The following is a 13,383-nucleotide window of genomic DNA, read 5'->3' as shown; positions in this document are numbered from 1 at the left end:
CACTCGTATACGTTAAACATAAACCTAAGGACTGATTTAAACGGGTGATTTAATCAGTACCTGTTCAGAAAGTGGGCTCCACAAATGGACACAGGGTCTCCGAATTTCTGACCTTAGAGACCATTTCGAAACACTGTTTTTACATCGTTGTGAAATAGAGCCACGAAGTTATTACCAAGAGCAGCTGGTGGTTGCAAATCTCCATGGGAGTTTATATCCCTCCGAAAATATATTGCATGTCAGTCATTTCATCTTGAGGTCAGAGTCTTGTGTCATATCTATTACATCTCTTTAGGGGTTTTTTTGTTTTTAATTTTTTAAATGTTTGTTTACTCTTGAGAGAGAGAGACAGACAGACAGAGCATGAGTGGAGGAGGGACAGAGGGAAAGGGAGACACAGAATGTGAAGCAGGCATCAGGCTCTGAGCTGTCAGCACCGAGCCTGACCTAGGCTTGAACTGAGGTCCTGAGCGTAATTTGGAGGTTATGACCTGAGCCTAATTTGGACGCTCAACCCACTGAGCCACCCGGGCGCCCCCTACATCTCTTTCGTTTTTGTTACTTAACTATGTTGAGATCTTCACTGCAGTCAGTGAACTGGAACAAAGACTTTGCTTGGACACCTTGTTTTGCTCTGTTTTCGATTTTACACGTTTCTGTTCTGTTGATAATTTTTTTTAACCTTTTACTTGGAGTTTGTCACCATCAGCTTCACTCGTGCTCCTGTATCCTCATTTTTAAGTTGAAAATGCATCTGTAGTCTCATGTTTGAATGAAGACGGCACTTAGGATAAAAATAAACGATCGTTTTGAAGCAGAGCGCACACTTCTTGAGATGATGGAATGATAATACCACGTGCTTCTTTAATAAGTCACCTTTTAGGAGTTGAGCCCTGTTTAGGAAGTAAGCATTTCATCGAAATCCTCTATATTTTAGTGTTTTAGATAGATACGGAAATGTACATAGGCTTTCCTATTACTTCAAATGTCCATATGCTTCTCAAAAATACCATTTCTGGGACTAGAAAATAGAATGACATTGAGCACTTTTCTTAGGCAGTCTTATCAAGGTGTATATGATCCCAAGTAGATCCATGGTTGATCGCAGTGCAAAGAAGGAAAATAAATAGTAATCCATGCCCTTTGCCCGTTGCATACCATCAGTTCCTCAGGGTGATTGTTTATCCTGTTTCCTTACTTGATTTTCTTTTCCAGACATCCATGATCAGAACAGTAAGAAGCCGGTCATGGTCTATATCCACGGCGGATCCTACATGGAGGGCACTGGGAACATGATAGACGGCAGCGTGCTGGCCAGCTACGGCAACGTCATCGTGATCACGATTAACTACCGACTGGGAATTCTGGGTGAGTGCCGGCATTGGGTGCGCGTGCAAGGGGCAGTGGCAAAGTGGAGCTTTTATTGTACTTTCTAGCGGATTTGAACTATGTCATTCCAGCCCTTGGAACGTTCTGTTTCCCTGGACTCCCTACAGGAGATGTTCGGTCGCCTTTTTCCGGCATGCAATTTTTAACTCTTGAGTTGTATTTTAGGGAACCCCTATCCTTCCTCCAACAAAGGCAGACTCCAAATTCAAATGCAGTTTTACTGAAACGCTTTTCTATCTTTGGGCCAAATGAATACTTTGTTGTGGGACACAGCTCTGTAGAGGGAACACATTTGCTGATGGGTGATACTTTGGGAAGAGGTGATGATGGCCACAGATACTAGATTTCTTTGGTTGTCTTTAGCTTCTGTGTTGGAAAACCTTTCACCTAATTCCTTAACTGACCATCTGTGACCATTGTGCCTCTGCTGTGGGGTTACAATGACCATTATATTTGCATACAGTGGACCTTGGCTCTGATTTCAAATCTGCGACAGTTTCTGATTGACGATAAGAGGTCACTGGATAAGTGCACGGAAATCCACAAGTAAAAGCTCTGCGTGGTTTTGCTGTTTGTTTCATTTTTCCGCACTGGGGGCTTGGAAAAATAGATATTTGGGATGGTCGATATTTTGAGATTTATCTTTTTGTCTACCGTTGTATACTGGATGACTAATATTCCTAGGCATACGTGAAAACGTTTGTTTTTAAGACAACAGTGCATTGCGATGGTGCCGTAAAGCTCTGACAGTGTGGTTCTGACGAGTGAAATGTGTCAGTTACAGTAAATTAAAAAACAGAGTGAGCCAGTGGAGCTTTGCCAAACAAAATCTAAGGCTCAAAATGTTCTCTCCAAATGCACAAATATTACCAGGAATTATTTTAGTTTCACCTTGAGGTTTTCATTTTATTTTGAGCATTTTTCATCATTTACATGTGAAAACATCCACCAAGGAAAGCCCCCTGGAGCGGGGTGAGAGGTAGATATGCATCCGTAATTTACAAATGCAAATCACCCACAGTGGTTTGCAGAGTTGAGCCTTTTGGAGCATTGATAAAGTCCTGGAAATTCCCCGTGGGTATTTGTACGTTAACGAAAGTAAAAAGCATTAGTGTCAAGAGCCCTGTCGGTTTATGATTTTAGTTCTTCTGTTTTCATAGGTCCTGTGAGCCAGGTCTTTGTAGAATCATTGTGGTTAACATCACATGGCAATGATTGCCTTCATTTCTGAACATTCTTCGGCACTTTCTGGCTAATTGCTTTGGCCGCTAGTCCTGGAAACAGGAAATTGTGTTTCTTGATCTTTCACAAAAGGTCCGTTCCCGACAAAGGCGTGGAGAGAGGAAACAGCGTGTCAGGGTTGTGTGCGCATTGCCTTTTCGAAGAGGGCAGTGTATGGGCCCCCCGCGTAGCATCATCAGACCGAGGACGGGGCTCTGGGCTCTGTTTTCTGATGAAGCAATGCCCATTGAACAAATCCTTGCTTTGGTGGAGTGACAGAATATTCTCTTGTGTGCACGATGTGTTGATGTTCCTTAAAAGGTTAGATTTGAAAGGAAATTGATTCCCACCCCCAAAGCCCAGCAGTAGTATGGAGCTCTGTCTACACGGTGATTCCTTATCAGTTTGGCCTGTTTGTGCAGATCTGGGAAATGCTGTGGGATTATGAACACACATACCCACTGTATACACACACATGTATAAATGTGTATATTTACATACGCATATATATACATATAGGTGCACATGCACATATGTATGCATACAGATAATTTAAGGAAAAGATAAAAGTTTGCTCTCAAAATTTTTCCCACTGAAAAATGTTAAGTCTACCTTTTGCTCCTGAGAGTTAAAAAAGAAGTCGGTGGCAAAACAGAGAGCCGTAGTGGGCGACAGAGAAATCAAAGAATCGATTTAGCATCTCTATGCCCGTCTATTTACATCCCACGAATGAGCTACTGTGGAGGCCCTGAGAACGCCACAGACCCCCTTTTATTTGCTGGGGTGAAATGTGCCAACTTGGCCCGTTAGAGTGCGAGAGATGCTGAAATGTGACTTGGTTTATCTTTATCGCAGATCTTGCATTTCTTCCCGATCCTCTTAAACACTGCTACGGGGCACTTCCTTTTCGCGTGCAGGAAGCAGGCTATTTTCAGTCTTGAGAAATATTTTTAAACCATTGCCATCCCGATATTCAAAAAGACGATCGAATAAAATGGCACCACCGTGCGTGGCGACGGACGTTCTAATTAGTGCTTCTGAGACGAAGAGATATGTTTTTAGCAAAACGTTGAAACGTTGAGTTTCGTCTTCAGAGAGTCATTAGTGCATAAGTGCTCTTTTTCTGTCTACGAAAGGGAAAAATATTGTTTGGTATTATTGTTTTCATGGAGTAATAAATACTGTTTTCCCACCCAAACGAGAGGGTTTAACAACAGGAATTATGGTACAGGAGGCTGGTGCAGGGAACGAACACAGATTTCAGAACGAGGCAGAAGGGAACGAGCGTCTTCCCCCATCCCACGTCTGTGCTGTGATGTTCAGGAAAGCAGCCAATTCCTTTCGGAGTCTCTGTACAGGGATCTAGCATTCCCTGCCTTGCAAGATGATTGCACATCTAATATAAAAGCTTACGGGCTTTGTGTGTGAAGTCTTATAGCCCAGTGCTGGCAGCGAGAACACCAAATACCTTATAATTTCCACTCTGACTCATACCGCCGGACGACATACAAATATTGTCGCTTTGCACATGAAATCCCAGCCGGTGAAATACGTAATCGTACTATCAAATACTGCCCTCTAACCTGAGCCTTAATTTAAAAAGTTAATGATTATAAGACCCTTGCTTTTTGGAATATGAATGTTTTCTTTACTCAGAACAGTGTGACACGGTCTCACCAGCCATCAGCCATATAATTTGTTGTCTAGTCCGGAATACTTTGAGGGCTGTTAATATGCTATTAATACACTGGAATGGAGCCAGGCAAGCTGGGTGGTATCATCAGAGCTAGAAGGTCATTATTCATGTCTCCGTGAAGTCTAGTCATCGGACTGGTCTTCCATTTATTTCCAAAAAAGATGCTCTTTTATAAACACACTTTCTCTTACAGTCTACACCTTGGTCATTAGGAAGGCATGCATATCGAACATTCGAGTACCCTCAGATCTACCTCTTACTTACCTATTTTTTTTGAGATGAGCGTCCAGAGACCTTAGACATGTAAGAGGAATGTCCTCACAAATGCTTTCTGGTGGAAATACCTGGAATTTATTTATTTGGGGCTCTTACCTGTCCATTCCCTCTTTCATTGTCTCCCATTTGTCTTTCCATGTTGAGTCTTCATTCTACCTCCATTTAAAACATTCATTTGAGTTTACCTCACATGGTAACACTACTTTTGGGTATCACTACTGCAACTTGAAGCCTCGTGCACGCTTTCAGTTACTTTGGCTTCACAACGGTCTGACTTGTATGCAATAGCACCCACTCATTGAGAGCCAGCTGTTGGCCAGCCACGGATCGCTGTAGGTGCTCACTTAATCCTCACAAAGCCCGTTGGATGGGTTCGCTTACTTTACTTGCAAAGAAAGAGAGGCGTGGAGGTGAAGGGTTGACTCCCAGCAACACCGCTTGTGGGGATCAGTGCTGAGATCCCAGCTCAGGGCTGAGGGAAGGCTCAAGTCTATAGTTTGTCCACTGAGATCCCACATCTAGCCTTCCCCTCAGTATGAAGCATGAATCAGGTAAACGACAGACTGAGTTCGGCACCGATGCGGCTTCCTTAGTTACCCAAAATGTCAGATGCACTTTTTAGTTGATCCAGATACAAAATTGTGACTGTGACGCGTACAGTGTGTTCTTCTGCACCTCCACGTGGGTCTTGATAGCTCGTTCATTATCACGGAGCTCGCGGAGGGCGGTCTGCACCCCCGCAGCGGCATGGAGATCTAACGCTTTAGGGGCCAGCCGGGGTGGGATTGCTGTTCCACCTTGGGTGCCCGTCTGCTGCGCGCTGCCCGTAATGGAGTCAACACCACCAAGCCAGATGGCGACGTTCCTGGGTTTCTCGCCTGACAGGTACTGTACCATTTTAGGAAATGTTGCCCGTCGATTTATATAACTGACTTTTTCAAGCATTCGAAAAAGTACGGGAAGCACCTGCTCGTTTCTCAGGTGTTCTTTCTGTTCTAAAATGTTTGTCTCTGGGAAGGTTGCGTACGGCTCATCCTGAGGTTGTCTTTAAGGTCAGTAATTGCGTCACTTCATTTGTATGCGGTGGTGTCGAAACTTTGAACCTAATGCAGAAATGGCTTGAAATAAAGGGAGTGCACTTGCTGGGCCAAAAGAGCAATCGGATTAAAATTCACATGATTTGGGGACGCCTGGGTGGCTCGGTTGGTTGGGCATCTGACTTTGGCCCGGGTCATGATCTCACGGTTCGTGGGTTCGAGCCCCGTGTCGGACTCTGTGCTGACAGCTCAGAGCCTGGAACCTGCTTCGGATTCTGTGTCTCCCTGTCTCTGCCCCTCCCCTGCTAGCGCTGTCTCTCTCCCTCTCTCTCTCTCTCTCTCTCTCTCTCAAAATAATAAATAAACATTAAAATCAATCAGTAGACTAAAATTCACGGGATTTGAGCCATATGCCTGCTCTGATGGTGCGTCCCCCTTCCCGGTTCTGGTCTCCTTCATGGGGTCTCAGGTTCCCGCTGAAATGCAGGGTAGGTGGGTGGCATTTGCACGCAGCTCTTTGACATCAACCAGAGGACTCTCGCCGTCATGCCTTTGATATGTTGATGTTCCATGTGCGAGTCCACTGCGCAAAAGGAGTCTGGGAATCATTGGGGCAGAGGTTCGATACGTCCCTGTAAAGACCTATGATCTGAATTACATACTGTGTGCCACCTGCACGACCATTTTACATCGTGATAACTTGCTGGGTCCCTATAATACGCCTTAGGTACCTGTGCTGAAAATGTCAAGCTGCTGTACCAGAGTGCATCTCCTCCAGTTTTGGAGAGTTTGTTGTTTGCTATTTGCTAATTGCACCATTTTATTTTTTTCTTAGACACTTTGCTGTCTTTGGTTTGTTTTCATCTCTTACTAAGGATTTTGGTTTGCTTTTTTATTGTAATGTTTTAAAGTTTATTTATTTTGAGACACGTGGTGGGTGGGGGTAGAGGATCCCAAGTAGGCTTTGTGCTGTCAGCACGGAGCCCAGTGCAGGGCTTGATCTCACAAACCCTGAGATCATGACCGGAGCCAAAATTCAGAGTCAGATGCCTGACTGACTGAGCCACCCAGGCGCCCCTTAAGGATTTTGTTTTAAATTACAAATGGAACACATCTTCTCGATCCAGTCAAATGTTCACAGGTGTATATATAAAGGAAAACAGTAATCCCCCCACTTTGACGATCTGCTCGCAGAGATGCTGCCCTCCTGGCTCCATTATGGTCTCATCTCACTACAGGTTTGCCCTGATTTGATTTCCCACTGGGAGTGTTGCCTCTCTGTGTCTTAGAAACCATGCATTGCTCACCTGCATTTAAAATGCAGGTAGGGGCTCCTGGGTGGCTCAGTCAGTTGGGCATCCGACTCCGGCTCAGGTCATGATCACATGGTTTGTGGGTTTAAGCCCTATGTCGGGCTCTGTGCTGACAACTCAGAGCCTGGAGCTGCTTCAGATTCTCTTCCTCCCTCTGTCTCTGCCCCTCTTCTGCTCACGCTCTGTCTCTCTTTCTCTCAAAAATAAACATTAAAAAAATAAAATGTGGTGAAAGATTCAAGGGGTAGAGAGGAAAAGGGAAGTGTTGATTTTAGGGAAGTATACATAACCATGCAAAAGTAAAGGAATTGGGGAGACATAGTGGGAAATGGGATCCAGGGGCGAGAGCAGTTGTGTGGGAGCACTCAGATCCAGGATATTGAAAGTCGGTGGTGGAATGGATGGGAAGGTACCCTTGGGGTTATATCCCCTGTGGCGGTGGTGGAGATGGTGAACCCCCGGGGATAGCCTCTGGGTCTCCCTCCTGCACTCCCTGCTCATGTGACCCTGTCAGATGGGCTGGTGTGGACCGATATATATACTCCAGATAACACACCCATAGGGTGCATACATTGCTCAAGGGAGACTTAGTCTTGTTTCTTCCCTGTGCCAAAATTTATGCAAAATAGAAAAACCGGGAAATGTTCCAACNAGGAATTGGGGAGACATAGTGGGAAATGGGATCCAGGGGCGAGAGCAGTTGTGTGGGAGCACTCAGATCCAGGATATTGAAAGTCGGTGGTGGAATGGATGGGAAGGTACCCTTGGGGTTATATCCCCTGTGGCGGTGGTGGAGATGGTGAACCCCCGGGGATAGCCTCTGGGTCTCCCTCCTGCACTCCCTGCTCATGTGACCCTGTCAGATGGGCTGGTGTGGACCGATATATATACTCCAGATAACACACCCATAGGGTGCATACATTGCTCAAGGGAGACTTAGTCTTGTTTCTTCCCTGTGCCAAAATTTATGCAAAATAGAAAAACCGGGAAATGTTCCCACCCCCACCCCCCCACCTTTTAAATGCATTGTCTTCCGTTGTCTTCTTCATCAGAGGTTTCCATGCATGTCAAAGCCACTTGGAAACACCATCATCAGGTCTTTGTTTTTGCTGGTGTAGAACCTGGGCTCTGGGCCTGGACCGGTTCATGGTCCTATTCTGCCCTTGGTGACTGTTGGCTTGGACTTTCCTCTTCTGCCTCCTGGTGGCTGAAAATGCCCACTGCATTGGTTTGACTTATTCAGCAAATAAGAGTCCTGCGTTTGGGAATCAGAGGACCCTGGGAGCAGACATGGTAGGCATTGCAGGGGGTCAGGCCGTTGTAATGAGGAAGATGACTTCATGGGAAGGTGGACATGAACAAGACAGAAANTCTTTGTTTTTTTGTTTTACTGTGGGGGTTTTTTTGGGGGGGGGGGGGGGATGAAGAAAACCACGGTCAGGAGAAGTTAGAACCAAAGCCTTTTTTCTTTTAATATCAAGTGAGTGTAACTATTGACCAGTCGGTGCCATGCTATGGAGAATGTTCTTGATCCTTTGTGAATGATTCAGAATTTCCTCAAGGAAGGTGGAATTTTATTTCCGTGTGCATCGTCATTTTTGGAAATCAAGCTATTGGGACACCCTCGATTGAAGAAACTATGAAGTAAATACAATCGTTTCCACCTCACTGATTGCAGAGTAGCGTGTGAGCTTGAGTTAACAATCACACGGGGTCACCCGTAAAAACTCCCTTCCTGGGAATGTTTGCATTCAGACCAGAGTCCGTTTCTGATTATTAATTCGAAAAGAAGACACGATCTTTCTTTTGCATGTTTTCTTAATTTTGCTTCCTATCCAGGGTATGAACAGTCGATCCTTTTTAGTTGTTGAAGGTAAAATGGCCGCTGTCTTCATGGGGAATGCACGATACAGGCATCCTTCTACCGACAAGGAATGCAGTGATGGGCATTAGGGCACGGGAGGAAGGTAGGAATTTCCAAGGAGGAGCGTTGAACCTGAAGGTCAGAATCCATTAGCTTGATGGACGTGGCCGGTATTTCAGATTCTGCCGATCATTCTGTCCGAGAAGTGGGTTTTAAATCATCCCTAACAAGATAAATACCTCCAAAGTTCATATCTTGTCTTCCCTCCATATGGTCAAGGAAATGAGTACTTTTAACTCACAAAATGGAGGGGCGCCTGTGTGGCTCAGTCATTTAGGCGCCCAACTTCTGCTCAGGTCATGATCTCGTAGTTCATGGGTTCGAGCCCCGCGCCAGGCTCTGTGCCGACAGCTCGGAGCCTGGAGCCTGCTTCTGATTCTGTGTCTCCCTCTCTCTCTGACCCTCCCCGCCTCAATCTCTGTCTCTCTCTGTCTCAAAAATAAACATTTTAAAAAAAGTCATACAATGGAAGGATCTGCAAAAGGCAGGGCATTTATAAACCGCTAAGGTGGAAACGCTCCCTGACTATACAAGTCTGGCTTACAGGTCAGTTTTTCTTTCTTCTGCCCTTTTCCTGAACACCTGCTTACACCTCCTTTACAAGAAGGCACAGATGTGCGCACAGCCCGCGGCAGGGATTCCCCGGAGGGCCCTATTCTTGAAGATACCTTCCTATTTTTGACGAGTCACATGTCAAGAAGTCATTGGCCTCATGAAAATGACCCCAGTGGATGTAAGGTTACAGATTCAAAGTGAATTTTTCTGGAAGAAAACTATCACTCAGATAGCACACCTGCCTTGTAGATTTAACAATGCAAATGTATTTCTCAAATAAAATTACAGAGGAACATATTGCTTAGGTATGTTAAGCCTACTGCTTAGGATAGTGTATCCTTTATTTAAAAAAAAAAATAACAGTAGCTTTTTTGAATGAGGCATGCAATTTCCAGTATAAAAAATATCAGAACTATTGTAGAACACTGCATGCAACCATCCTTTGGCCATTAGCTGTGGATGAGATAAAATCTTTATGCAGGTAAATCAGTGGAAGGCTTTGGTGATTCTGTTAATAATATGCCATTGCATGCATGATTTTCATTGCATTCAGTACAACAGCCTGGATGGCTCAGTCAGTTAAGCATCCGACTTCAGCTCACGGTCTCAAAGTTTGTGGGTTTGAGCCCCGCATCGGGCTCTGCTGACAGCTCAGACCCCAGGCCCTGCTTGGGATTCTGTGTCTTCCTCTCTCTCTGCCCCTCCCTGACTCATGCTCTGTCTCTCAAAAATGAAAAAAAAAAGTTAAAAATATTCTTAAGAAAATAAATACATTTTGAGGGCACCTGGGTGACTCAGTTGGTTAAGCGTCTGTTGATTTCAGCTCAGGTCATGGTCTCACGGTGTGTGAGTTCGAGCCCTGCGTTTGTCTCTGCGCTGACAGTGTGGAGCCTGCTTGGGATTCTCTCTCTCTGCCTTTCAGTCTGCTCCTCCCCTGGTCTCTGTCTCTGTCCCTCAAAAATAAAAAAATAAACTTTAAAAAAAGTCACACATTTTGGTATAGACAGAGGTATGACCTGACCTTCTAGAAAAACACCATCAATTCTACGCAATAGAAGTAAGAGTTGTACCAGAAGTGAGAGAACTGTTTTAGAATGAGGAAATATTTCCAGTCTGGATTGAGAAATAATTTCTCTTATTGAGAGTGACCCTGCGTCTTTACTAAAATATCCTGATAATGGTTTAGATGGTCCTGTACCTCTTTTTTTTATTAATGATATGCCATATATACACACATACACATATATTTATATATACACATATTGTATACAGATATATGCATATATGTGTATACTATGCCATATTTATATATAAATTATTTTTTTAATTTAAAAAATGTTTATTTTTGAAGGAAACAGACCACAGCAAGGGAGGGTCAGAAAGAGAGGGAGACACAGAATCTGAAGCAGCTCCAGGCTCTGAACTGTCAGCACAGAGCCCAACGCGGGGCTTGAACCCATGAACCGTGAGATCGTGACCTGAGCCAAAGTTGGACACTCAACCGACGGAGCCACTCAGGCGCCCCATATATGTAAATATTTTTTTTAACTCCATCCTCTGCTTTCTGGACACACAGAAGACACCACCACCCGCCCCCCCGAGTGCCTGTTTTCCATACGTCCTTAACCTGTGAATATCCTTTCCCCTCACTGCTTTCTCTCTCCCTTCTACGCATCAACCTATATCCTCTAAAAATACCACTCATGATTTTCTTTTTTACCCATGTAATGTTTTATTTATTTCTAGGAGAGAGAGAGAGAGAGAGACAGCGTGAGCAGGGGAGGGTCAGAGAGAAAGGGAGTCACAGACTGAAACAGGCTCCAGGCTCTGAGCTGGCAGTCAGCACAGAGCCCGACGCGGGGCTCGAACCCACGAACCGCGAGATCATGACCTAAGCGAAAGTCGGACGCTTAACCGACTAAGCCACCCAGGCGCCCCAACCACTCATGATTTTCTATAGAGCTTCTGTTAAAGCATGCATGGAAGTCACTTCTTACCAAGAAAGCATCCTGAGTGAATGTCACCTCATCTCTGTTTCGTCCCCTTTTTCAGCACTCTTGATTTTTTTTAAGTTCTATGTCTATTTCATCCCCTTTTCTTGCCTGCTTAATGCATTTCCTTCTTTTTAATCCTATTTCATCAAAACTGTCCTCCAGAGGACCACTTAGACGTCATAAACATTTCCTCTGGCCCTCCAAATAGTTTTTGTGGCTTTTAATGCATCCTCATCTTTCTTAATCTTCGAAATGAGCCACTGGGCATGTCTACACTCCTCCCTTCTCATCTGTATCCTTCATTTAAAGTACTTTATATGCCATGGGCACGTTTGAAGGGTACTAATCAATGGGGTGCCTGGCTGGCTCGGTCGGAAGAGCATGCGATTCTTGATCTCCAGATTGTGAGTTCAAGCCCCATGTCTTGATGGGGTGTAGAGATGACTTAAATACATAAAACTTAAAAAAAAAGAAGTGTACAGTTCAGTGGCTGTTAGTATAGTCACAGATTGGAACCAGCAACCAGAGCTGAGGTTGTTTTTTTTTTCTTTTACATTTTTTAAATGCTTATTTTTCAGAGAGAGAGAGACAGACAGAGACAGCACACGTGGGGGAGGGACAGAGAGAGAGGGAGACACAGAATCTGAAGCAGGCTCTAAGCTCTGAGCTGTGAGCACAGAGCCTGACATGCAGCTTGAACTCACAAATTGTGAGATCATGACCTAAACTGAAGTAGGACGCTCAAGCGACTGAGCCACCCAGGCACCCCCTAATTTTCGAACATTATCATCACTCCAAAAGCAAACCCCATACGTATTCCCCACCCCGCTAAGCCCCAAAGAGTTAAGCAATCCCTGATATATCTTCTCTATGGCTTTGCCTTTCCCAGACACTCTCATATAAATGGAGTCCTACACCACATGGGCTCATTGCCATGTACTATTCCACTGTATAGATAAACCACATCTTGATCCATTCGTCAGTTGATAGACATTTAGGCTCTTCTTGAAAGTCTGCTGTGAACCCCTGTGCACCAGCACTCCTGTATCCCTTGGGTAAATTCCTAGCAGTGCTGTTGCTGGCTCATAGGTGAGTTCTGTTGTTAATCTTTTGAGCAGAATGTTTTTAAGGTCCATCCGTGTTGTAGCCTCTAGGAGGACTTTATTTTTTCATGGCCAAATAATAATCCATTGGGGGCACCTGGGTGGCTCAGTTGGTTAAGTGTCCACTCTTGACTTCGGCTCAGGTCATGGTTTCACATTCTGTGGGCTCGAGCCCAGTGTGGGGCTCTGTGCTGACAGCTCAAGAGCCTGGAGCCTGCTTTGGATTCTGTGTCTCCCTCTGTCTCTGACCCTCCCCTGCTCACACTTTGTCTGTCTCTCTCTATCAAACATAAATAAACTTTAGAAAAAACTTCAAATAATAGTCCATTGACACATTTCATTTATCCACTCATCTTTTGGTGAGCATTTTGGTTGTGTCCACTTTGGGGATATCACGTATAGCGGCACCTTAGACAGTCATGTGCAAGTTTTTGTGGGATTCTACGGAAGCTTTTCTCTTGTGTATGTAGCTAGGAGTACAGTAGCTGGGCCTTATGATACTCTAACGATTTGAGTGACTTACACCTTCTTTCCGAAAGGAGCTGCGTTGGTACCACCCAAAGGAACTTGTCTCACCTGCACTCGCTCACGTCTGTCTGTTTACTAGAGCCATCCTAGTGCGTGCAAAGAGGTACCATATTCGATATACATTTCCCTGAAGGCGAGTGGTGTTGAACATCTTCTCACATGCTTATGGGCCATACATCTTCCTCAGAGAAATGTCGATTCAGATCCTTTGCCCTTTTTTATTGGGGTACTCCGCTTTTATTGAGTTGTTAAAAGTTTTTGTTTTTAATTCGTTTATTTATTTTTGAGAAAGACAGAGACAGCACGAGTGGGGAAGAGAGGCGGGGGGTGGGGGTGGGGGGGGAACC

At 44.7% G+C, this 13,383-nt stretch overlaps 1 protein-coding gene across 1 annotated transcript in view; it reads left to right on the top strand.

Annotated features, from left to right (window-relative positions):
- NLGN4X (neuroligin 4 X-linked) overlaps positions 1 to 13,383 on the top strand; it is a 239,939-nt gene that overhangs the window by 113,373 nt on the left and 113,183 nt on the right. Inside the window, exon 2 of the mRNA XM_077754700.1 lies at positions 1,216 to 1,368. Within this exon, the coding sequence (XP_077610826.1) occupies positions 1,216 to 1,368 (153 nt within the window). The remainder of the gene's footprint in view (positions 1 to 1,215; positions 1,369 to 13,383) is intronic.

The sequence above is a fragment of the Crocuta crocuta genome, unplaced genomic scaffold (assembly GCF_008692635.1).
Source record: "Crocuta crocuta isolate KB4526 unplaced genomic scaffold, BGI_CrCroc_1.0 scaffold221, whole genome shotgun sequence".
Classification (NCBI taxonomy): Eukaryota; Metazoa; Chordata; class Mammalia; order Carnivora; family Hyaenidae; genus Crocuta; species Crocuta crocuta.
This window is presented reverse-complemented; position numbering and strand designations above follow the sequence as displayed.